The 26138-nt window shown below is 43.2% G+C and overlaps 1 protein-coding gene across 3 annotated transcripts; it reads left to right on the top strand.

The window, feature by feature from the left end:
* Positions 1–1443: 1443 nt before the first annotated feature.
* RUBCNL (rubicon like autophagy enhancer) lies at positions 1444–23943 on the top strand. Of its 3 annotated transcripts, none has more exons than XM_035322849.1 (16): positions 1444–1499; positions 2056–2154; positions 5422–5530; positions 7730–8407; positions 12424–12509; positions 15273–15480; positions 16151–16255; positions 17505–17547; positions 17935–18067; positions 18448–18593; positions 19120–19184; positions 20274–20512; positions 21244–21305; positions 22574–22727; positions 22848–22938; positions 23453–23943. In XM_035322849.1, exons 1-16 carry the CDS (start codon positions 1464–1466, stop codon positions 23563–23565), a joined length of 2367 nt encoding a protein of 788 aa, XP_035178740.1. In that variant the 5' UTR covers positions 1444–1463; the 3' UTR covers positions 23566–23943. The 3 variants fall into 3 exon arrangements, with proteins under 3 accessions (XP_035178740.1, XP_035178750.1, XP_035178761.1); XM_035322859.1 differs by lacking the exon at positions 1444–1499 and adding an exon at positions 1740–1848 and having other exon boundaries at positions 2023–2154; XM_035322870.1 differs by lacking the exon at positions 1444–1499 and adding an exon at positions 1862–1880.
* Positions 23944–26138: the final 2195 nt, after the last annotated feature.

Here is a 26138-nt window from a genome sequence, read left to right as displayed (position 1 = left end):
TGTAAGCTCTGAGTCCACCACCTCTGCTTCCTATCCCCTACTTTTGTTATTTTGAAATTCCCCTGGCAGGGTTTGACCAAGCTCTTTATTTTGGTTAATACACTATACCATATAGCTTGATTTGCCCTCTTCATAATCCAATGCAAGTTGTTCTGGTATTAGGACAAGATGACACTCCAGTGTACCCTGTTTTTTGCTGAGTTTCCAGCTTTAAAAAGAGGCTGGCATTTCCTTCCCCTTTTTCCCTGTGATTGTGCATCTGCCCAGTTTTCTAATATTTGTGCTGGTGACATCTGCAAAAAGTAGAGAGGCTTTTAATCACATCTCAAGCAAAAAGTATGAGACAACACAAGGGTTCCTGGCAATACACGCATATATATAAAGAGAGCATCAAGGAGAAAAAGAGCACCAACTAGGTATGAAAGTTTAGCATGCTCTTCTTGCATTGCATTGCTTTCAGGCATATTTGGTATTTTGCATTTATGTAATGCTTTTCATGTAAGGATTTTGGAAAACTTTACGGGAATGAAACACAAATTACCTAGCTGATTTTTGTGAAGCCTTAGTAAGAAACCTAGCACAACTAGGAATAAGTCTTTAGCCTTTTTCACCATACTACCAGCTCTTCCATGCCTGAGTATGTAAATTTCACAAATGTAGAAATTATTTTTACAAATAATGGTGTGAAAATACCATTTTATGGCTGGGAATTTGAAACACACAGGATCAGAGAACACAAAGACCAAGTTCAGACAACTGTGTAGCCTGGCCAGCAGCTAAAACTAAGTTTACACAGCCCAAATCCTCTGCACTATTTACTGGCCAAGTCAGCATCTGTGCTTGAATTCTGCCACACTGATATAAAAAGGCAGGCAGTTACTCCATCACATCTGAAAGCTCACATTTTCAGCTGCGGCTCTGTTTTGCATTTTGCATACTGCTTCCAGATACTCCTGCATGGCACAATCTGTGCTCTGTGTCCTTTCTACTTCCTCATCCTTTGCAATTTCCTAAGCTCCTGCACATCTCTTTTTTGGCATTTTTATGGCCAATCAGCATTTTTTTAGATCCACAAATACAGCTCAGCTTTCCTTCAGTGTTATTTTTAGCCCAAACTGGCTACTATGAGCCGCAGTTTGCTCGTTCTGAGCCTGCTAAGACAGACGACTCGGAGATGGCAGATGTCTCGACCCTTTTGTAAGTAAGCGATAATGTATTTTGGGGGATTTCTATCACGACGCGTGGCCCCAGTACAGCTGGCTGTACGAGGTGTGTCCACACGCCTCGCCTGCGGTGTCCCCCACACCAATTCAGAAAGCACACCACATTCACTCCCCATTGCCTTATCTTTATTGGGTTGGTTTGTTTTGTTATTGGGTTGGTTTTGTTTTGATTTGCTTTCCCCTAAATAGTGCTGCGGCAGCACGGGCTGACTTTCAGCTGACAGCTTGCTGGGCCGGTGCATGCTGCTCGCTCTGCAGAACAAAGAGAAGAGCCAGGTCAGGCTTTCAGACCAATCCCATTTTATCAATGCCAATCCCTCCAGCAGGGATTACCCTGGTTTATTTCTCCTAAACCCTTGCAGTTTAGGCCGAGACTGGTCCCGGCTGCGTCGTGGTTGCAGCCTCACCCCACAGGGCACCACCAGCGCTGGCCTGGCCCCATCCCACACCAGCGGCCCGACAGACCCCAAAGACCCCAAAATTTATTTATTAATTTATTTATTTCCACACAGAAAACAGCCCCGACCACGCTAAGAAGGAGGAGGCGGGAGGGAGGGCAGCACCGCCCCGTCAGGGCGTCCCTCCCCGCCCTCTCGGAGGCCTCACGGCCGCCTCAGCGCCGGGGGCGGCGGCGGCAGCGCGGGGTCGGGGCGGCAGGTGGGGAGCGGGCATGGCCGGGGGGGACCCGGCATGGCAAGGGGGGACAGGGCATGGATAAGGGGAGGCCCTCCTGGCCCGTCCCTGTGCGAAGTCAGGGCCGAAATCGCTTGAGGGTAATGAATGCGGAGCCTGCACGAAGCTAAGGCTGTAATTCTTTCCCGGTTGCTTCCAGGTCCGAGAGCAGCAGGAGGAAGATGAGCGTTTCCCCACCATGTCTCTCCATGCAGTGGCTGTAGCCAGCTACAGCGGGGTCTTCAGGCACTCCGGGAAGGTAAGGCTCCGGGCCGGCTCAGTGTCAGTAGCTGGGGAGCTTTTTTTTTTTTTTTTTTTTCTTTTCCCCACAAAAAAGCGGCTTTTAGATGCCAGCGGTTGCGGTAAACACCGCATTTTTACAGCTGACTTGGATTTTTGGAAATGCCTTCCCGATGGTGAGGGGGTGGAGGGGAAAGACTGGTTGCTGTGAAAAATGTGAAACTGTCAGTCACTTTTATGGATTGTGACTGCGTGTTTTTGGATGCCTCATGCACCTCCGTTGTCTTAATTTCTTATAAATGCTCATTAATTACTTCTTGTTGTTTGGTTATTAAATACTGAAGGATCTTTCCCCCGATCAGTGATACAGTTGAATGGAAATCTTTCATCAAAATTCTCTGAACACAAATCGCTTACGATGCGATATAAGAGATGGGAGGTTTGGGTTTTTTAGAGATATAATCTTGAAACTCAGCACTCTAATACTTATGCCTACTGATAAAGTACTTGCACTTAACCTGGTGTCAGATAGTTATGATAATAGCATCCTAAGATGTAGAGCTAGTTAGCTTTTTTTTTTTTTAAATCAAAATAATTCTTTAAAATAAGTTTCTGTAAGACTTATTTTATCCAGTAATATCAATAATATTATATTTATACATGTGAAGTCTGCACAGCAGTTTCCTTCTGTTAGTGGGGGGGAGGGGGGGGGAAGGCACAATGAGACCCTGAACAGAGCATTTTTCCGAGCCCTGACACACTCAGACACTAAATACTTGAAATTCAGCATATTATTCTTGTTCCGAAACGTTATTCTTCAGTTAAAAGGGAAATACTTTGTGGTTTTTAATTTGGAAACTTCTGCTTTCCGTGATCTGCTATCCAAGTCACCTCGTTCTCTCGCAGGACCACATTAAGGTCAACGTGGGATGGCGAAGGGCAGCTCATCTTTTAAGTCCTTTCTCTTAGTATGGGATCACTGTGATCCCGGTCCTTTTAACGATCCGCCCTTTGGAGCAGAGCACCTCTTAGATTTTCCTGACTTCTGTAATGTGTTCTGCAGATCCACGGCATGCTGAAACAGCAGGAGGTGAATGTGTAGCCCTTGGAAGGAATTTATGAGCTTAGGGAGGAGACCTGTTGCTTTGATGGTCTGGGTGTATCCTGCTCCCGTATTGGAGTATCTTGGTGTATCCTACTCTGTCGGTATCTGTGCTAACCTGCTTGCCCCAGTTCAGCTCACACTGGTTGGGCAATATGGTTGAATCTGGCATAGAGGGTCTAAATGCTCAGTCAGAAATGTCGTGTCCACACAAAGCAAAATGCTGATCTGGTGTAAACTTGCTCAATCAGTTCAAACGTGTTCAACATTTTTTGTCAGCTTATGCTGGCAGGCCGTATGCCAGGTCAACTATTATCTACTGTGTCACTCCTTGCTTCGTGCTGGATCAACAGAGTTGCTGACGTCAACTCCATTATCCTAATGTTATATCAAATTAGGCTGCCATGATGATGGGACCACACTTGATTGCAGTCAATAGTGCTGGAAGAACAGGCCTGTGGATCGTGGCCTCATCTATATATTCAGATCGTAGCCTGTATACATCTAAATAGGCCTTTCCTTCCAGCTACGCATTAGCGGCTCCTTGAATTCTTTTCTACTTACTTACTGCTGTTTTCACAAATATGTGGTCATTTGAATTCAGCATTTTATCTTGCAAATCCATTACGCACATTTAACTCTCAGTATGAGGAGTGCCTTTTAAACCAACCAGTGCTTGTGATAAAGGGGGCACACATGTGACTGAGTAGTTATGGTAATCTCTCTTCCAAGAAAATGAAAACGTGCTTCTAAAAAAGTAAAACAGCATCATTGCCTTGCTAGGTGGGAGAAAAGAGTCTCTCTTCTGAGACTCTGTCTTATTTTTGGAACTTGTTATTTTGTAATTAAATGCTCAGGACTACAGACAGTAACGGGCTTGGGTGTTGAAGGTCACTTACCTTTTGAAGTTCAATGCAAAACACAGAGTTCAGATACTAGTGCTCTTTATACCATTGTGGTGGTTATACTCGGGTGGGCAGCCAAGCTCCACCACAACCACTCTTTCCCCCTCCTCAAAGAGGAACAGGGAGAAAATACGATGAAAGGGGCTCAAGGGTTGAGATAAGGACAAGGAGATCGGGCAGTAATTATCGTGATGGGCAAAACAGACTCAGCATAGGGAGATAGTAAGATTTATTGCCTATTACTAACAAGCTAGAGAAGTGAGAAACAAAGGAAAGAAACCAAAAACACCTTCCCGCCCCATCCACCCTCTTCCACCTCCTCCCCCCAAGTGGCGCAGGGGAACGGGGGAATGGGGGTTATGGTCAGTCTATAGCGCTTCTTCACCGCTGCTCCTTCTGGGTCACTCCCGTCCCCTGTGCTGTGGGGTCCCACCCATGGGATGCAGTCCTTGCTGAACTGATCCGGTGTGGGCTGCCCACAGGCAGCAGCTCTTCAAGAACTGCTCCAGATATGGGTCCATACCACAGGGTCGATCCCTCGGGAGCACATTGCTCCAACCTGGGTCCCCCACGGGCAGGTCACCTGCTCCTGCGTGGTCTCCTCTCCACGGGCTGCAGGTCTGGCCCAGAATCTGCTCCGGCAGGGGTCTTCCATGGGACGCAGTCTCCGTCGGTGCAGGTCCACCTGCTCCACCGTGGTCTCCTCCACGGGCTGCAGCGTGGAACCCTGCTCCACCGTGGTACTCCATGGGCTGCAGGGGGGACATCCTGCTTCACCATGGGCCTCACCACAGGCCGCAGGGGACTTCTGCTCTGGCGCCTGGAGCACCTTCCCCCCGCCTTCACTGACCTTGGCACCTGCAAGGCTGTTCCTCACTCCTCTTGCCCTCCCAGCTGCTGTGAGGCGCAGCATTTTTTTTCCCCTTTCTTAAATCTGCTCTCACAGCGGTGCAAAACAACATCACTTATTGGCTTGGCTCTGGTCAGTAGTGGGGCCCTTACCAAACATGGGGCAGCTTCTAGATCCTTCTCACAGAAGCCACCCCTATGGCCCCCTGCTACCAAAACCTTGCCACATAAACCCACTACAACCATTCAAGCTTTTTGGGAGATTGTCAGACAACCAGAATTACAGGCACTGGCAGCGGTTGGGTGACTGCCAGCAGGCCTTAGCACAGTGGTTTTTTGTGTCCCCTGATGGCATGTTTGTGAGACTGAGGGTATCGCTACCAGAGTACTGCTGTCTTATAACCTAATTGCCCATGTGTTCTTGTCCTAGTTAAACCATGAAAATCTGAAGGTGGCTTTTACAGAGTCAGCGTTTTCTTCAAATCCCTCCGCGAGGATTAGCTGTCTTGCTCCAACACCTCAAATTTCAGTTCTCTCAGGTATGTCAATTTGTTCTAAGATGCCTCTTTCTAGGGAACTTTACTGGTGCTTGTAGTGCTAGTAAAAACTATTTATCTTGGTGTGTCCACAACAGCTGTAATCTTGTTTGAGAGGGAACCCTGCTAATTGACAGGACATCAAAGTTGACTGTACAATTTCAAAGAAACGGTTTTTTAAATTTTCATGTTACCATAATTACTCACATGACCATTAGTTGCAAAACTGACTTTTTTTTTTTTTTTTTTAAATTGGAACCAAGCTATTAACAGCGGTAGCTTAAAATATGGCCCTTAGTTTTTTTCCCAGCCTCGGCATTGCAGAAGCCTGAGTTAAATTTTTAAAATTTGTTCTCTTTTCTCTTAACAAGTAGAACAAGTAATTAACAGATTAGGTCAGCATGGCTGTATGGTTTGTGCTGGAGATGCTCCATGATGCTGGTGTGATGGAGAGGACAAAGGATGAGAGGGAATGGGAAAGCTGTCAAGATGGGCTTTGAAATCTGAGAGCAAATCAGAAGAATTGAAGACAATAAGACTGAACTTTTTGTCTTGCACAGAAAAGATGTTTTCAGCCAAGGGTAAAGTATACCTGTGCAATTGAAAAACCTGGTAGTTATCAAAATTATATTATTTTCCTCAAAAGACCAAAGTACACTTGTTTGAAAGTCAGTTAGCTTTCATTTTCCCGTTCCTGCTTCACGTTTTGCTGTGGCTGGCTGTGTCGGCAAGGTAATTCTAATGTAGTCTGCTTTGCAAGTGGAGCCAGCATGAAGTGCAGTTTTGCTGTTAGTTCTCCAAGAACTTTGCCTTTGTCAGTGGCCAGTGGCTGGTTCCAATGACTGACAAACTATTTAGATAATTTTGACGTGGCTTTAAAAGGACAGCATTGCAGGAGCTCTTTCAGCACATCTTGTACATTATATTCTTAGCAGTTAATTTTTTCAGTTTTTTCTTGATGGGAACTGCTCCTTATAGACTTGCTTTTCCAAAGTGCATTGGTTTTTTTGTTTTGTTTCGGATCCCTGCATTAGTAAACTTTCTTATCTAACAAGCAGTTTGAGTGCATGCTGGCTTCCAGGTGAGTGACTCACGGAGAGGTTTGTTGTTTTCAGATGAGGTATTTCCACGGAGAGCAACCTCTGGGCAAAGTCTGCAGTCTGCAAGACTTGCTGCTTTTTTCAGCAACGGTGTTTAACATTCCTTGCGGTCCTAACTAATAGGTCTGTGCCCTGGAAATGAATCTCCTTGATTGTATCTATTCTTAGCATTTTACAACTGACTTATCTTCCCCAAAGGAGACAGTTGTTAGCTTTGTCGTGATACGGTTGGTAGTTTCTTCTTGAGGAACACAGACTTTGTGCCTAATCTCTCCATTGCTTGGGTGATGGCAGTTCCTATGAGGCTTTTTTGTGGAAGGTAGAACTACAGTTTATTTGTGAATAGCTACTGATCTCAGTGCGCACTCCTACATCACACTTCTGTTGCCGTGTTTGCCACTAAAGACTGTTTTCCAATTTTCTATTGAATTCCAGTTTTACAGTAGGTCTCTTAGGACCATGGCAGGCAGTATTGATTCCTTCAAGAGACATTTTAATGAGCTCACTGTGACAGAGCTGATTTTCTTTGTGGGTTCCCATAAATGCTGCTGTTCCTCAGAATAATGAACTGAAGGTTACTTTCCACATGAGCGGGAGCGTCTGACCAAACTGAAACATGCAAGCACATGACCTTTTACTACTAAGCGTGCATTTCTTTTCTGATTTTTGTTTTGATTCTGTATGTGTCTTGCTATTTAATGTGACTGTTTCCTGGCAATAGAACTGAACCATGAAAACAGTCAGTAGCAGGGCTGTAACAGTTACTTGGCTGTACCTCACCCAGTCTTGTGGAAGTAGGATGTTTCTGAGCACGCTGGCAATCAGACACCATTAAGATATTAACTAATTGTTTGCGTTTAGCTAGAAGCAGCATGCTTTACAACTGGTTTATTACCTGACCTTATCAATGACAGAATTGCTTCCTGATTGCATAAAGCAAGATCTTTCTTGAAGGAGGAGGCAGGATGGAGTGGTGCGTGAAGTCAGTTCTTCCCTTTGTTTTTGCTCATGTTAATGTGTTTTATTCATGTTGTAAATTAACTTTTTTTTTTTATTTTTTTATTGTCTCCTAACCTCTCTGTTTCTTTCCTTGTTTGAGCAGACGAGTACTCAAGGCCAGCTGTAATTGGACATGCTGGAAGCTTGGGATCGTACCCAGATAGTGCCGAAGCCATCAAAGACATTCTCGTGTCTGTTCTAAGCGCATCTGGTTTGAAACCCTCTCTGCTTTCGGAGCAGAGCACGATGCAGGGAGCTGAACAGCCAGACAGCGACATGGAAAGGTGGGAAGAAAGCAGCGATGGGGATAGCAACGAGGACAGTGACAGCGATTCTGCGCATCACAGCGCTGCCTGTACGCAAACAGACATCAGGTTTACAAGGCACCGGGCGTGCTGGGACAACACGGACTGTGATTCCTCCAGACCTTCGCTGGATACTTTCTTTCATCCACGTTACTCTGACAGGGATGCTGCTACTTCTTCCCTGAATGGTTTCACTCTTTCGGACGTATCCCCTCTGAAGCGGGACTGCTTCACGCAAGTGACGTTAACAGGAGGCACCGTCACGTCAGCTGTCATGCATCCTGTAAAAGAATGCCAAAACTCTTTAAGCTCCCCCGAACGAGACTTGACTTTTACAAGGCTTCTTCCAGATTCAGCCCTTAGTAAGCCAGCAGCTCTATTTAAATACCCCGCAGCTTCCGAGCCTGCAGAAGTCAGCAGCAGTGACAGCAGTTCTCCCCCTGTGCTTCCCCAGTCAGAGCCTTTCAATCGAACAGGTAACCTTACGTTCTGTTTTTGTTTCACCATTTCTGTGCTGAGAAGGAGAGACATTGGTAACTGAAACTGAAATTGACCTCGTTTATAGTGAATGCTAATGACTGTACAAATGCTGTCATTCGAAATAGGGGAGAGGGAAGAAAGAGGAAGCTTCAAAATGAAGGAGAGCCAGTGAAACAGGAGGCGTTCTGGCTTGCAGAACTGTCTGGTGATACAAATGCTTCTTTAATATGCACCCTCTGGTAAATGTAGAAATCACTGAACTTTGATCAGCGTAGAACATCCCTGGATGAGGCTTCCAATAATTTATCTTTTCCTATCTCTTCTTCTGAAAGCAGATAGTGTAGATCTCGGTGTTTATGGCTTCCTTGGTACATCTTCTTGTGTTTTATGTGCCCTGGAAGAAAGGGAGTCCTTTGGTTCTGATTTAACAGAATTAACACCCGTTCTTGTTTTGACTAAGTCAGCTTGTGCTGGAGCTGGACTATTTTTCATCCTCCTTCTCTTCTCCTTTCCAAGTGCACCTGCTGGCTCCAAACCTCCCCAGATCCAGAACAGAATCTTTCAGCTCCTCGCCACTTCCAGTCTGCTGTGTGTTGTCTGCACAGAGGTGCTGAGTAAATGCTGTAGTGCAGTGTAGCTGCAGCTGGGCTTCCTCCTCTTCCTGCAGCTCCCTGCAGAGCAAGGCTTTAGGTGAGAGCAGGAGTTCAGGGCAGTGTGGTGCCCTGAAGCTGGCCAGCAGGGAGACAGAGCTGGCCTCGGGGTGGTGAGATGTGCAATGCTCCCCACACCTTGGAGCAGGGCTCCAGCCACTCTGCTAAAACAGCAGAAGAATCATCTGGTTTTTAATACCTAGCATTGATATTAAGAGCCTTTGCTGCAGCATGGTGAAGCTTTCCTTTATTATTTATAAAGGATGTTACCAGTAGTATCTAATGGTTTAATCTTACTAGATGCTGAGCCCCAGAAAGGTGCAACTGAGATCTCATTTTTTACACTGAAAAAAAAAAGACAAATGGGAGGGAGCCATTGTTAGAATTTTTTTTTTTTATTTTTTTAAAAAAGAGGCTATTTTTTCCCCCTCATCAATCTGGGCTCTCTACAAAGCTCCATTTCCAAGGTCTGGTACTTCCCAGCTATTCCCTCAAAGCTCCTCTCAGGCCTCAAGCTGGTGGGAAGACCTCAAATTCCCACATCCCTCCGGAGGAGTGGGAGCTTTTAACAGTAAGGAGTTTGTCATCTGGGTCAGGCTGTTGTTGAGAGGCAGGATGGTGGAGGTGATGGTTGTTTGCTTCCTCTGGGAAGGTTGTTTGCTGACCCGTGCACAGCGTGTTTGAAGCCTGCCCAGCGGAGAGGCTGGGAGACAGAAACCACACCCCGTGGATGGAGCTGGGATCGGCCAGTCGTGCAGGTTTATGGGAGCTCTGTCTGGGAAACAGCCAAGCCTCTAAAATGTCATCAGGGACCACAGGGTGCGTGTGACTCAATTTTCTGGCACAAGCAGGACATGTCACAGGCTTCTCCTGGGTCAGTAATGCTCCTGGTTCTCTGCAAAGTGAACAGAGGTGCACAGCAGCCAGGTGACTAAAGAAGCAGTGCCCTTGTTTTTTATTAACAAATAATCCTCAAGGGAGCTGGGATCCTTCAAATTTCAATAGCATCTCTGGATTGATGTTCCTTTTGGTTGTTATTTCGAAGATGGTAGATTCTCATTTTTGTTTCTTGGAGGAGAACAGGTGAGGGATGCACAAGAGGTAGGAAAATGACAGTCCCTATGCCTTAAATCAGAGTAAATCATTTGTTTCAGTGGGATTTAGCAAGGTAGGTACTTCTGCTGATCATGTGAGATTGCTGTTAGGACTTGACCCATTTTCATGCTTTTCAGGGCCATTCTCCAGTGGCCCCATGTAACCTCTGAAGAGGCTCCATCGGTGCTAATGAAGTCTGTGACAGAATTCAGGGTGTTCTGGGGGCTTTGTTGTGGCTGGTGTGTCACGGGCAATTCACAGAGCTTGTTCTGGCTTTCAGCCTTCGTGAGCATCAAGGGCATTTCCTTCTGCACCTCCTAAGTAGCCTTTCCCCAGCCTCCAGGCAATGGTGCTCAGGAAGAGAAGGACAACTGCAATATTCTGCGTCAGACCCAGAGCTGCATCCTGTTGCTGGATGCCCCGAGCTCCTGTGCTGCTGAAATACCAGCTGGAAAACCCTTGTCCCTGCCCAGGGAAGGGACCTGGTCTTGCTCAGCAGCTCCTGCGAGCCTCGCTGGGTTGTTACTCAAGCCCAGAGCAAAAAAAAAAATATCTTATTATGTCATCTATCGAGAATCCCCATTCTTTTAGATTTTTGTCTGTCCCTAGGCCCTCTTTTGTCTGTGTTTTATCTCACTGAAATCTATTCCCACCACCTTCTTTTCATTTTGTGGAAAAGAAAAAAAATCTCAACTCTGAATATTACCCTTACTTACGATACCCAGCGGCATTAGCAACATAGGATGTGCTGCAAATCTGCTGTGGTTGTGGAGAGATCCCTACGCTGTTTGTTTGTTTTTCTGCATGGCACCCAGATGTCCTGTAGCTCAGAACTTTGTTTCCATGCAAAATGGAACCAAGTTTAATTTAAAATTGCTAAATCAGAGTTGTTTTTCTGCTTTACACGATTTTAACATAAAGGTGGAAGCGGGGTGCAAAAAGTAAGCAAGAGAGAAAGCTCCCATTAGATTTCAAAATAATACCTAAGTGTCTTACATTTTAAAGAAAAAAATAATTTCAGTTTCCTTATTTCTTATTTTTAATTCAGAGAATGTTATCTGATGAGAAAGTAGGCTTTTATCAAGCTGTAGGGTCTTTAGCACTTACTTGTACTCCCCACACATGACTTGCCCAGTAAGGTGAATCATTAAGTAGGTAAGTAAATAACCTGATTAGTTAGTGACTTTGCTTCAGTGATTAAAATTTGTTTTGAAAAGTCAGATTGTCAGCCTCCCCATTTTTCTCCATGGTATATAAAATGCAGGTGTTAATAATTCTTTACGTATCTCTACATCCATCTCATCTCATCACACCAAAATACAGCACTGACTTCTCAGTCTGATTTCACCAACACTTAGGGGCAGCGTAATGAGGTTTATTTAAGTAAAACTGTATAAAGAATTCAAACTAGGCCTGGGTGTTCAGTGCTGTTTAGCTGGATAAAAAAAAATTCATATATTATTCTCACATTTTGTGGGATCTCTTTACTCTTTATGTGACTTTGGACCGATTCATCAGTAGCAGTTTTATTTTACAAAGAGCCCTTGGTTACACCCTGATATTTGTGACAACTACAAAGAGAATGTGTGATGGTCGCATTTAGATATGGTATATTTTATTCTATATGCAGCACCACATTGAAAAAGAAATTGATTGGGATAAGGTCAAAGAAGAGGTAGTGACTAAACACCAGCCAGTGTTAAAAATCAGAAGTCATTTCCTTTCCTGTCTCCTTAGCGTGTACATCTGCAGGCAGTATGTGTGATCTTCCTGAACATCTCAGCAAATTTCTCAGTGGTTGTGAGTGATTTGAATGCAAAACGTTAGGGCATGGTCTGACACCCTCAAATTTTTGCCAAAGAAGATTGTGACTGCATAAATTTATATAGAAAAAGCAGCGTTAAGTCTATGGAAAAACAGATGTGCTGCACTGCGTAGTGTAAAGTTAATGGGAAGAGAGATTCGTTTTGTTTCACAGACTCAGCAGGAAATGCCAGGAAAGCAAAACTGCTGTTTGGGAAGCAGAGACTCCTACATTTCTACAGTCCTACAGATCCTACTGGATCTGCTCCAGTTCCATGTCTTAACATGTGTTGCATTTGAAAACAGGAGGGGATTCCCTCACAGTATGGAGACGTAGTGGCCAAGTTTGTTTCTTCCTTCTTTGCTGTAGTGATTAAGGGACTCTTTAGTTTGGACGTGTAAAGAGATGCATCAAATATTGGTGGTTATTATTGTAGCTAATAAAATTCTTGTTACACCCACAGGTTCTACTTCACTTTTGAACATAAGCGCTGTACCCTTGAATCGTGCGTTGCAGGACATCTTCGTGCTTCCAGAAGATGTGGAGAAGGTGAGGATGACAAAAAAAAATGACAATATTTTTCCATTTTTATAGTAGTGAAACCAAGTGACAGGAAAAATTTCTCAATAACAGCTGTCATTTGTTACTAAATCTGTGTAGGCACTCAACTCTCTATTTGACTTGTTTATCAGAAAGCTCTTTTTTTCTTAATTTTTACAGCTACTGTATTTTCCCTTTTCTTCCCGTTGTGAGTCAAGCTGCCTAAAATGCCTACTTCTTCATTTGGTTTTATTCTCAGTCCATCATTATTATTTTAAAATAATAGAAATTTTCTAGAACATTGCGTACTTCTTTCCACTCCATCGTTTTTGCAGAACTACAGAATGGTTGAGGTTGGAAGGGTTGAGGTTGGCAGGTCATCTGCTCTGTCCCCCCTGCTTCGGCAGGGCCAAGAAATACGTTTTCCCATATTCCTTGAGACCAAACTTTAAGATTAGTGTAGTTACAGTAAAGTTACAGTATAATCTGTTGCAGTTACATGCATATGAATGGGATTTAGCCATGATTTTACTGTCAGGAGGTGGGGCTGCTTTCTGTGTTTTTCTGCTCATGAGGAGCCTGTGAGATTGCTGTAAAAGAATCTCAGATGAATTAACTGCAACATCTGCAGTAGTTTAAGCTTGGCAGCCCATTGGAACAGAGATCCAGGTGACAAGATAGTGCACATGTCTCTGGGTGCTAAATAGGTTCTTAATCTTTTCCAACAGTTGGGAAAGAGGGGCTAATGTTATAATTAATTATAGCGAGGAGTAGGATTTAACGCTACAGAACTTTGGAAGTGTGCCTAGAAGAGGAGCTTTTTGCTGGACTTCTGCTGTGCATCCAGGCCCACGTCCTGGGCCCAAGAAGTAATCACTGTGTGCAGCACGGGTTTTACTGGAGTGGCAGGTTCTGCATTTGACTTGAAGCTCTCATTGTTCCTAGGGTGCATTTAAAGCAGAGAGGGGAGAACTAAAAAAAAAAAAAAAAAAAAAAAAAAAGGGCTCATGAACTGGCTTTTTCCTGTTGCTTTTTGTAAAAGGCACTTCTGAAAGGAGGTGACATTTCTCCACCTGTGATGTGGGAACCAATACCAAAGCAATTTGCTCTCAAACACCAGAAGATCAGGGAGCAGATATAAAAACACTAAGGTGCATGAAGTGTCAGCAAGTCTGAAAGTTGTAGTCCTGTGCCAGGAAGGAGGTGGGCCAGATGAAGTAGGGGGACTTTCCATTTGAGATGTGAGTGGGAGGGAAGAGAAAGGAGAAGGTTGATGTGTCACGGCCCAGTTGGGCTCCTTCCTAGGGTGACAGACCCTACCAGCAGAGCTGAAAGCTGACAGTCATGCTGAGTGTAGGGCTGCCTGTATCTTGTTCCATCATTTTGCAGCACAGCACTCTCAGATATACTCATAGCTGCTTTTATCAGCAGGACATGCTGGTACGCTGTGCTCTGCCACTAACTTGGGGTTAACCAATGCCACGCAGCGTTAGGTGAAAGAAGTTTCTTGAAACCCCCACAGGGACTTGTGGGCTCTCCCTGCTATTGAGATAAATGTGGACAAAAAAAAATTGGCTGCGGACAATCAGAATGCACTGGAGATAGCTAAATCCTAGGGAGCCCAGCAGCTATTTCTAAGCACCGATGGCTTTCTTCTTACTTCCTGGACAGGTTGTAGGGGATAGCATGAATACTGACATGAGTGGTACAATTTTCTGAGCATAAGCCATTTTTTTTAGAAAATTTTTATTATTCTGCACTCAGAACTTCTGGCCTTAGTACTGCCGTGGTATTTTAGAGGTCTAGTTTTGGACAGCACAGGCATGCGCAGTTGAGAGGAGAGAGGGAGGGTATCCTGAGCATTTCAGGAGTTTTTAATCACGCACCTGAGTGCACCTTTGTCTCCATGACATATCCACTTTTGGGCTGAGACTCTTAGACCAGTGGAGAGAGGATACTGCGGTGGCATTGCTGCAGGGAACCCCAGATTTATCTGGAAGTCTCAGTGGTGCTGAAGGTGGTCTTACAAATCCCTTTATCTTAGAGGATTCGTGATCCAGGCAGGCTGGGTGGTAAGGAACCCTATGGGGAGGGTGGCTTCTGGTGTGGAAGTGCCACGGTGAAGCTTTGAAATTACAAGCTTTTATTGAAAGCAGGGGACTAGCTTTTGTTTAAGGGCAAACTTTCTATGCAACCTTGAGTTGATGGTAAGCTATCCCACTCCATATTCCCTGCCTGAACTCTTAACACATGAAAACACTTCACTAGCTTCTGTATCACCTGCCAGATCTGAAGATCCACAGTCTGTTTTAAAACCTACCACTTCTGGCCCCATCCAGGTTTGCAAGCATGCAAAACTGCTTGTACACAACCGACAATGATTCTGTAACTTGAAATTCAATCATGTTAAATACGCTACGTGGATTAATACTCATATACTTAAAAAAGGCAGCGTACCTAAAATGCATCCGTACTCATCAGTTAGGGATGCAATCAACTTTGTTTTTATCTGGTAGATGGACAAGATACAAGTGAATTGTATGCTTCCGTTAAGGGTGAGACAATTATCTGGGCAGTTGTCTCCTGCTTATTGTCTCAGAAGTGCTCTTGAGGTGGTTTTCTTTTTGGTGTGTGTGCTAATGAAAGGCAAAATAGCTTTATATTTTCACTTCTTGAATCGGAAAAGTACAGGGGAAAACTATATATTTGATTTCCCCTTAACTGAATATAAAGTATGCTGTTTACTAATGAGTGTTCCTGTCTTGTGTCCAGGAGAACGCACACTTCTTTGTTGCAGATATGATTATAGCATCCCTGGAAAAGATGAAATGTAATATCCTAAGCCAACAAGCAGAGTCCTGGGGCGTGGATGAAACGAGCGGATCGGATGGCAGCTATCACACTGATTCAGAGTTATCCTCTTATCCTGGAGTGAAGAAGTCTGATTCTTCTGTTGCCTCTTCAGACAGTGGTTATGAAGGCAAGTTCTCATGAAAACAAGAATATTAAGATTGAAGTGCCACATAGCGAGCACCGCTCTTGATAAAATGTGCCTGGCTTCTCTCTGCTTAAATCCTCTTGCAGGATTTGAAGCATGGTTTTTCCTTCTGTGCTTACTCCTGCAGTCTGCAGATCCGATCACACAATGGATTTGAGTAAAACTGCCCAGAGTATTCATGCACATGTAGTTTGAGGCAAGATAATAAGCGCTCCTGGCTTTATAATGCTTATGTCATCACTTGGGTTTTTAAGTAGATTTAGGTCTCTTGAGTAATGCAAATCTTAGAGATGTAAATTAAAGTCTAAATGACAGCTTCTGTGGAATGGTGTGCTCCCAGGTGAGAAGGGGAGAGACCACTGTTAATGCAAAAACTTTTATTTTAGTTTCTAGAAACCTCTCCAGTTTCTAACCTCTAAACTAACTTCTAAACTAACCTCTCTTAGTTTCTAGAAACCTCTCTAAGAAACCAAGAGGCTTGCTGTATGACAGGTTCTCAAGCATTTGCTCTGTGTGCATGTGTAAAAACTGCTCTGTAAATATAGGCTGCGCGCTAAAGTTTTGGGAAGTGGAGAAAAGCGATGAATATAATAACCTCAGCTACTCTGTAGATGCTGGATAGTTTTATTGGTGCCTTCTCTGTTCTGAACAGGCTGTGCTCTGCTGCCTGTCAGCTCCTCAGCACATCTACCATCGCATCACGAGGCTGCCAGGTTCCCCTGCCACAGCGACTCAGAGGATGAATATGTAGTTATTGGTAAGACTTTAAAATTTGAATTGCCAAAACAGCTTTGTTGTTCAGCTGAATCTGTTGCATCGTTTGGAAAACTTACTGACTTAGTAGGTGGAGAAATGACATGACAAAATGGAAGGAATGTATTCTAACGGTATGACTCCGTTAGAATGCATGCAGAAACCCCGGAGTGGTGCAGGATTTCCTTTCTGCAAAAGAATATCGTTTCTGGCTTGAACGACTACAAGCGTTTTAAGGATTAAACCAAATGAATGTGGGTGAGCAAAGTGTGAAACTCGCATTTAATTTACAGCCTCAGACAACTATAGCAGCATTGTTTGAAAGAATTTAGGACAGTACATCATCAACTTAACTAGAAAGTGGTTAGGTTTTAGGCAGCTCTACCTTTGCTCCACAGTTTGTCCTGTTGGTCACCAGTGTTCTGCTCCTCTTCAAAGGATCCAGAAGTTCCTCTGCTTACTTCCTGTTGTTTGCATATACAGAAATACAAACCCTTAAAAATGGCTTGGGCAGCGTTTAACTTCCATCTTATTTTCTTATTATTGTTTCCCTCTAGTTTTACAGAGATACACTTGTTTTTCACCTCCTCTTTCCTAAGCTAAGAATGGGGAACTACCTCACAAAAAAACATTATTTCTGGTACCAAGAGTTATTTTGACATGTATGAACTGGGAAGCATTTGTCTTCAGAACAATATGCGTGGCCAAAGCTGGTGCTACGAGTGTGAACACTTTGTCTGCATAAGCATATTCTGTCTATATAAAGATAATAAAGAAAAGTGTGCTTTGATTCCATTCATCTTACCTGTTAGCTAACTCATTTATAGCATTATTTGGCATGTTTGTCTCCCAATACTTTTCAGAGTCCAAAAAGAAGTGATGTAAGCACTATTATTATATATGTTAATGTTCGTGTCCAGTTCCTTCTGGCTGGGCCTGGACTAGCAAGCACTTAGTCTCTCTGTATTGATTCCCCTGCTCTTGAAGGGAGGCTGATGGAGGTATTTGATGCATTGCTGTTAGGGAATGCTTTTCATCAGCAGGTATCACAGCTCTGCACAGGGCACTGGGCTCGCTGTGCCCATTTTACAACCAGGGTTCAGGTTATTTCCCACATCCAGCAAGGGTATTGTAAGGACGAGTATATTTGAGACTGACAGCCATAGTAATACAGAAGGTGGACATAAAACTGTGCTGAGTAACAGAAGCTTTGTTTCTTAAATGATACGATGAAGCTTTCTCCTTTACTGCAGAACTTGAAGACCTGGAAAATCTGTCCGTCACCCCAGATGAAAGGTAATGCTTTGTATTTTAATGTAATAGCCCTTGCCATGTAAACCTAGTGGAGTGGTGCTAGGTTTTTTGCTGGACCAGCTTTCTGGTGACTCTTGGATGGGGCGGGGAAAGGTGTGGGAGTGCTAAATTTGGTGCTCGCCAAGGAAGGGGAAGGAATGCTGCTTGACAGCAAATGTCTTTGTGGTACTTGGCTTCACAGAGCATTCTTTTGGTCCTGGAGTCTTGCTGGAGGGTGGTGGCTGTGGCTCTGCTAGGGCCTGGGTGTATCAAAGCAAGGGAATAGGAATGAAGGGATGAGAGAAAGCTTTTCAGGGATGCAGAAGAGGCGCAGTGGATCTGCTGATGACATGCTGCAGTTTTTCACTGTCTTGCTTGCTTAACTTCCAGATCATCTTTTGAACCAGGCAGCAATTCTGCTGAAGCAACAGCTCAGGAGTTGTGCAGGGCTTTCAGAAAACACTGGTTGCAGACAGAATCTGCAGTGCAACTGTCTGGTTGCCTGAGCTCATCGAAGCAGAGAGTGAGTCTAAGCCGAAAACAGCGGGCTCTTTATCCTGTTCCCCAGATAATCATTGTCTCACTGCAGCTGCCTCACCGTTATGGAAAGGGGGAAGCTGCAATTAAAAAATAAAATACAGACAAATACTCACAGATTATTAGTTAATTTTAGATAATTTTTTGGAATATATCCTCTCTGTTTAGTAATTTTCAGCACATTTGAGATGTTGTGCAGATATGAACAGTGTACTTCTAGGACTGATACCAAGGAATTTAACAGAGAGGGGATTACATGCTGGTGAAAACCAAACTGTAAAATCCTGGAGTATAAAGGGAGAAACTTCCTAGCATTTATTCTATGTCCTGCTGACTGGCTGTTCATGAGTTTGTCTTTCCCAACAGTCTGTGCTGAAAGAAGAGATTCCGAGAGAGCTTGAGTCCAGTTTGAGTCTGGCTGAAGAAATAAAGATTATATCCAAATTAAGAGGATCTTCTGGCTGGACCCCACCAAGATCTCAGATTATATTTAACATTCACCCTTCAGACAAGTAAGTCTGGTGGAAGTGAGCACTGTCAGTAAAGCATGGGGACGTGTGTAGCTCCTGCTGAAGCTGATGGAAGGAGCCTGGGTAATTTAATAAAAGCTAAGGTTAGGCCTGTTACTGCACGGAACAACCTTCAGAAGTGCCTGTCAACAGCTTCGCTAGAAAGCAGATGGCATCTTTTTCCCCTCTGTTGGCACATCCTGATTAACATGGTGCATGCACTTTTACATGTGATAATACACATATTGTTTGGTGTTACAGTGGCAGTGCTTAACTGGAATCTGAAGAATTCCGTTTCGTGAGATTAACTGGAGTATATTTGTAAGGCTTTCCCTGCTTCTTCCCTGCTCACATTTCATGGGTAGTAGGTTTTCAGAAAGGAGGAAGAAAGGTAGTATTTGGGGAAACTGCTAGTCTCACTCTGCATAAAACCATGTTAAATGCACAAAATAGACAGAACTTTGCAGAAAATGGCAATAAACCCAGGCGTTGTCAAGTGAAACATGTAACTATTTGTCTCTGTATGCAGGAGAGATGCAGTGGTAGCTGCCCAAAACTTCACGTGTGTTGGTTGTGGAACCCCTGTAGAAAGCAGTAAGTATTATCAAAAGAAAAAAAACTATCCATAACTGGAAATCAGGCTGTGATCTTCATCAGTGTAGATGTTCCACAATTGCGAAATCTGTCTGAGCTAGAAGGAAAATCTTACTGTTGGACGTGCCTGCAATAAAACGGGCAGTATAGCCCATTACCACTGCCTGAAATTTCTCCCTGTAGATAGAATACAGCAGCTGATAGATGTCCTTCTTGTACACAGTTAAAATTAGTGACAGTCAACAACAAAACAGGAAAAGCTTATAAAAATTAAGCCTCCAGGCTGGAAAATGCTGTTTTTTACATTTTCCAAGAGTTTCTTTCAGTAATTCTTTCTCTCTGCCAACTTACTCATTTCCAAAAGTCTCTAAAAGCAAGCTGATGGAATGTGTGGTTTTGTTCTTTGGGGTTTGTTTTAACAGTTATTTTCCCTTAAATCTTGATCACAAAATCCTGCTTGTCTGAAGAGTATTTACGATACTCTGCAAGAACTGCTTGAAAGCATGGTGATTTTCAGGTCTGGTAACCAGACCTTACCTAAGAAATCCTTGAAATGGCATTCGAGACCACTTGAAAGGGTCTGCTGACAAAGAACAGCGTCTGTAAAGGCCTGCAAAGTATCACCAGTCCGTGACGGCACATGAGCTTGAGCAAGCCTGAGATGCTGAGATAGGTGAAAAAGAAAATCAAAAATGTCTTTATATGGAAAAAAAATAGCATACAAATGTAACACTGAGATCAGCTTGTCTTTCCTTCGACAGCAGTATTTTGTTGCTGGTTTGTGTGTTTGGTTTGGTTTGTGTGTTTGGTTTGTGTGTTTGGGTGAAGTAACAATGGTTTCTCTAAGACCTCGTGATGATGGATATAATAAGCCCAGTCTGATAGAAACAGACATGAGGAAAAGTTTCTCTTTGAATGGAAAATACAAACCTTACGGAGGTGTTTACCACAATAACAACCCCACACTTCAAATAAAAAATAATAAAAAAAAGAAAAATCTTGCCACTCCCTCCAGTAGATACAGGTTATTTAGACAGGAGGTGTACCCCTCAAATATTCATGGTGTCATTGCTATCTGTGTACCTGCAGAATATATCAGGAGACTCCGCTATTGTGACTACCTGGGGAAATACTTTTGTGACTGTTGCCACAGCTACGCGCAGTCTTCAATTCCTGCCCGAATACTGATGAAGTGGGACTTCAAAAAATACTACGTGTGCAACTTCTCCAAACACCTACTGGACAGCATATGGCAGCAACCCATTTTCAACGTGTTGACTATCAACGAAAGCCTCTATACAAAAACAAAGGAAATGGACAGGGTGAGGGTAAGTGTGGCTGTCATTTTTTGTTTGTTTTTATATTTGTGGCTCTGTGGCTTTTGGAGAAGAGCTCTTTGGGACAGGTTGTCCTTTGCTGTGTAAGGGGGGAAGGAGACAGAGTTGTGTTTGCGGTTAGATTTGTCTCGTCAACACTTCTGGGACTTGCTCTCTCCTCACACATGAAGAGGAAGTAGGGAGAAGTCTCCAACCTATGCCAGAGGTCTCATTTCCTCCCACGCCTGGGAGGTGTTTCCAGTTTCAGTTCAGTGTGGAGCTGGGCTCCTACAGTAAATATTTACTTCTTCTTGGCAGTTGGCTGTTGGAAAGCTCCAGAAGTTTTGAATGACTCCTTAATGTTGTGGGCCATTAGAAAAAACACCCTTGACTCATCTGAGGATTGAGGAAGGGTGCTGTGCAGATGATGACAAGCTGCCCTCTTGTCTGAGGAGACGTGTTACTTGTTCTTACACGTGCTTGGATCTGGCACCTTGGCGTGACAACATAGAGCAGTTTGTAGCATTGGAATTGCTTCCCTTGTCAGCAAATAAAAGTAACATTTGCACTCCTTGACCTGTCATGCATTAGAAAATCCATTTGCTCACTTCTGTGCTAAGTGTGAAGTTCTTATTTTTAGATTATGGCTGATAATCACTGATAAGGGTTGGTGGCTCAAATAGTGTTTCTTCTCACAAATATATAAGTAAAACTTACTGTTTTGTTTCTTCTTCATCTTTTAGGAGGCACAAGAACAGCTTTTGCATTTAAAAAAGCTTTTGAAAACTTGCAGATTTGGTGAAAGGTAAGGGCCATGATCATGCATGAAAAATAGCTTATTAAAACATACCTAAGGTACTTAGAGAGCCTTCTCTAGAAACATTTGAGTGCAATTTTCAGTGATCATCAGAGCAAATTCTGTTAACAGAACTTCCCTCTGTTGCACTGCAAACATTGAGTAAAGAACAGCTTTTACGTGGTAGCTTTCTGTTTTTCTTAACATCATTAGACGTGTTTGTTTAAGTTTGAATGATTCTTGCTAGGTGTGTATTTCCTTTCTTTGTCCCTCTTAGGTTGTCCCCTGCTCTTGAAAGTCCAGAGATATTTATTTACATTAAGATATTTATCTACATCTCTGGGACAATTTGTCTTATTAAAAAAACAAATGCACACACAAAAAGGAAATCCTTGGTGTTTTAAAGATTTCTTCCAGAAATCTGTCATATGCTCAATTCGGTTTGTTGTATACACGTACTAAAATGAAAGTAGTAACCTAATGTGGTAAATACCAGAACAGGAGAAGGTAAAAAGCTGACCTTCTTTTTGCTGCAAGTTAAAGGTTTTTGGCATACACGTCCCCAGACTATGTAAACAGCGGTTAGACATATGAGTGATGAAACATTCACCACAGGATTGCTGACTTTTTTTTTTTTAAACACTCATAAGCAAAGTAAGCTTCTGAAGTAGGTTCTGTTATCTCTTCAACAGAATGTCTTTAAGAAAAGCATCATCTAATTGTTGTCTGATAAAATGAAATATATATTTTAATGTTTCTCTTCAACACAACCCCTGTGATTCCGTTACAGAAATAAGCATTTGGATCCTTGCTGTGCCTTCTACATTGGGCATATGTGAGAAGTTTTAAAAGCAATAGCCATGTTTTCAGTGTTCACACACTTAGCAGAAGCATAGTTTCATTTAACAGTGATCTGTGCACTACAAAAACAAAGATCTCTTGGTAAAAAAAGTAAATAATCCTTTTTTGTGTTAGATATGGTATGGGATTTTGGTAGAACAGAGCCTTTTACCCATTATTTGAGAAATGCTGGCATAACTTCGTATGGCAACTTCAGTGCCCAAGGAATGCACATTTGAAGTAGACGTTTTATTCTAAATCCCAAACCCTGCATTTTTTTTGTTAACGTGAACTAAGATTGGGAGGGGAGGTAGTATTTAGTATGAATCTGCTTTGTGTGATCCCAGGGTGACTGGAGAAGTGTAAGAGGCTTATTTTTAAATAAGCTTGAAAGACATCTTTTGTAACTTGATTTGAATTTTTTTTTTTCTTTACAGTGTACTGAAGGAATTTGAACAGGTCCCCAGCCATGTGACAGAGGAGCTGCATCTCTTCTCATTGGATGATCTGGTGAAGATCAAACGAGGGCAGTTACTGCCTCTTCTTAAAGATATTCTGAAGACTTCCATCTCTCACGTGGATGGTTGTGAGGTAAGGAGGAGTCAGGGCTCTTAGTGTCCTCAGTGTGAGGAGTATCCCTGCTGACATTTGCAAATATTATTTTCTTAGATTCAACTTAAAAAGTAAACGACTTTCTTTCCATTCTTGTAGCTCTGTCAAGCCAAAGGGTTTATCTGTGAATTCTGTCAGAGTGCAGATCTGCTCTTTGCATTTCAGACTGCCAAATGCAGAAGGTGCCCAGGTATGTTCCAGACCAGATGTTTTTCCCTCCTTCCCTGAGGGGTGTTGGTGTGTAAAACAGTTCCTACTTCTATTTTAAGAAAACGCTGAGAACATGCTTTGCTGAAAGCATGTTTAGTTGAAAACAATGGATAGCATGTGTATTTGATAGCCAGCCTCTGGTGGCTGTCTTACACCAGTAAATTTAGAGGTCAAAAATAGGGACGTGCCTGATCCATAGTTGTGGTTGCAGGGGGAGGCTAATTTTCTGGGGTCTGTGCATGAAAGAGAGCCTGGGACAGTGCTATAATACTGTTGCTATACCAGATCTTGCGGGCGTTCACTGTAAATCCTGGGAATTTTACCAAAACGGTTAGTCATAGTTATTACAGTGGTTATTGTCGTCCTGGTCTTATACTTGCTCTGTTTACTTTTATACCTGGGTGAACTAGGTCGGAAATTCTTAAAGGAACATAGCTATTGATTCTTTTTTTTTTTTTCTCTCTGAATGTTGAACTGCTTGTATTTATAAACAGAGTGCAAAGCGTGCTTTCACAAAGCATGTTTCAAGTCTGGAGGCTGCCCCAAGTGTCTGCGGATCGCAGCTCGGAGGACGCTTTCAGAATCTCCATCAGTGGTGCCTCTGTGAAACTGGATTCCTCTGATGATGATTGCCCATGTCAGACAATGCTCGAAGACAAATCTTCAGGTGCTTGACTAAGGATTAAATAATGTTGTTTTAGACATTACTATTCTTAATGCATGTCTCCTTTAGGGGAAGAAAAAAAAAAGGGGGGGAAGGGGAAGAAAAGGCCTTTAATATAATCCTCGAAAACTCTCCCTAAAGGAGTTTCGTCTTAACTGGTGACCGAAAGACGGGGTGTTAATTCAGTGAGCAGCATTTTTGTTGCTATGTTTCATCTTTGTATGTAAGATTTTTAATATTATATTTTTCCATATAACAATGATTCTTCTCTGTAATTATGCAAATAATGTATAGATAGTAAACAAGCGTTGGAAATCCTTACCTGTGTTGGATTTTGGAAACAGAAAAAGTGGTAAAATATGAAGTCATTTTCTCATACGGTTCTACTATATAAAAACCTTTGTCTGTTTCGCCCTTGACAGCAATTTTTAAGCGATCTGCCTGTATTTATCTTGATCCATGTGCTTTTACATCTTATTTTCTCCCTCTCCTGTTGAGGAGAGGGAGTGAGAGAGCAGCTGGATGGGTGTTTGGCAGCCAGTGAAGGTAAGCCCACCGCAAGGTGCTGTATGTGTCTGCTTTGCAGATAACTAACAATTACTGTCATGGGCAAAACAGACTCAACTGGAGGAAAATTTATTTATTGTCAACTAAAAATGGAGTAGGAATGTGAGCAACAAAGACAAAAATTACAATATGAACATCCTCCTTTTTTCCAAGGTTTAGCCTTGCTCCTTCATTCCCAGCTCCTCTCCCTTCTACCCCAGGCAGCGCAAGACGAATAGGAATTGTGATCAGTCCATACAAGTTCCTCATTGCTGCACTTACACTTTCCCCTCCTTCCATGTTGGATCCCTCCCATGGGATACAGTCCTTCATGAAGTGCTCTAACAGTAGGGCTTTCCTACAGGCTGCAGTCTTTCAGGATAAACCTGATCCTGGGTGGGCTCTCCCAGGTTCCTTCAGGAAGTATCAACTGGCTCCTGTTCATGGGCTGCGGGGAAATACCTGCTCTGGTGGCTGGAGCACCTTCTGCCCCTCCTTGTCTTTGTCTTACTTCTGATGCAACTGGCTAAGGAAACAGCCCCTGCCTTCAGAAAGCTAGAGCAGATGCTTCAACCTCTAAAACCACGTTTTTCTGTGCCAGCAAACAGAGAAGCCCCAAATCTTGAAGGCACATAGCAAAGCTGTGCTCTCTCCAACAGGCTGCTCTTGGTATTTTGAATTTGTCATTCTCATTTTGCATGTTCTTCCTCTCCCCACCTGCTAGCTCCGTGTTTGTAAGGAAAAGGACAGCTGTCTGTAAGCAGGCTCTGTTTAAGTTCACCTCCACACTACACAGAAGTAGCGAGCTTGCTAATTGTTCCGCTTAGCTATTTTTTTTGTGGCCAAAAACAGATTAACTACTTACTGCTCAAGCAAGATTATCATCTCTTACTCAAGAACACCAAACGGATACTGAGGTAGGGTAAGATGGGGTGAGAAGGAGCCTGCTTGTGTAGCCGACTGCATTTAATATTATGCAAGAGTAAATTCTCATTTACGTTGCATGCACAACTAACTGAATCACATGAAAGGCCTTGCTGTAGGGATTTTCTTCTTACAAAGGAGCTCACTTGAATAATCCTTCCGTGGGATAACCTGCGGGGCAATTTAATACATCTTTTTCATTATTCACATATTTAGAAGAGCTAATCTGGTTTCTGGTTGTGCTTTTCGCAAATGTTTGAGTGACTCAGATGTATGGAGGAGGGGCAGAGTCAGGGAGAGAGTTTCATGTATGAAGTGTTGGAACTCAGCATGTCCTCATCAGCTGAGTGCAGTGAAATACAAGAGAAGATCCTTGATGAATATGAGGAGCTGGAGGAAAGTGGAAGACCCAAGAGGATCCGTGCTGCTGTAAATCAAGCAAAACTAGTGAAAATGTTCAACTGATGATGGTAAAGTAAGGACCATCGGTCACGTGTTGGAAGGAATAATGGGGATTGCTATTTGCTGCTTTTGAGAGGTGGACTGTTAGGCCCTGAGGAGCATCATACCAACACCACATTCTTGTCTGTTGGTGTCAGCACAAGATACTACAGGAGCGTGCTGAGATCATAGTCTTGCTTCTCTGGTGAGAAGGAAGGTATGGGCGACTAGACCTATAGCCACAGGGTGGGCGGGAAGGGGTGACTTCATGCTATGCCCCCTGTAGGTGTCTTTAGCGTATAGCTGAGTTCTTTGAATCAAGCTGTGTGGTTTAGTACAGACCCAAGAAGCTTCATTTGCTGTTGCTGAGTGTATCTCTGTAAGTAAGTATGGAGTTTGAACACTTCTGAGGATAAACCATACCATAATGCAGATCTAAGATAAGAACTATCTAAGACACAAAAGCTCTATGGCTACAGTGGGTGTAGCTAGAAGTGTAGTCCTGCACATGCTAGAATCCTTCATGATACGTCATATAGCTGTTACTGTAAATAATAGAATAATATTAATTGCTAGGTGTAGTATGGACTCATAAATACAGGTCT

The sequence above is a fragment of the Oxyura jamaicensis genome, chromosome 1 (genome assembly GCF_011077185.1).
Source record: "Oxyura jamaicensis isolate SHBP4307 breed ruddy duck chromosome 1, BPBGC_Ojam_1.0, whole genome shotgun sequence".
Lineage (NCBI taxonomy): Eukaryota > Metazoa > Chordata > Aves > Anseriformes > Anatidae > Oxyura > Oxyura jamaicensis.
The sequence above is the reverse complement of the archived record's forward strand: the minus strand, read 5'-3'. Positions and strand labels throughout refer to the sequence as shown.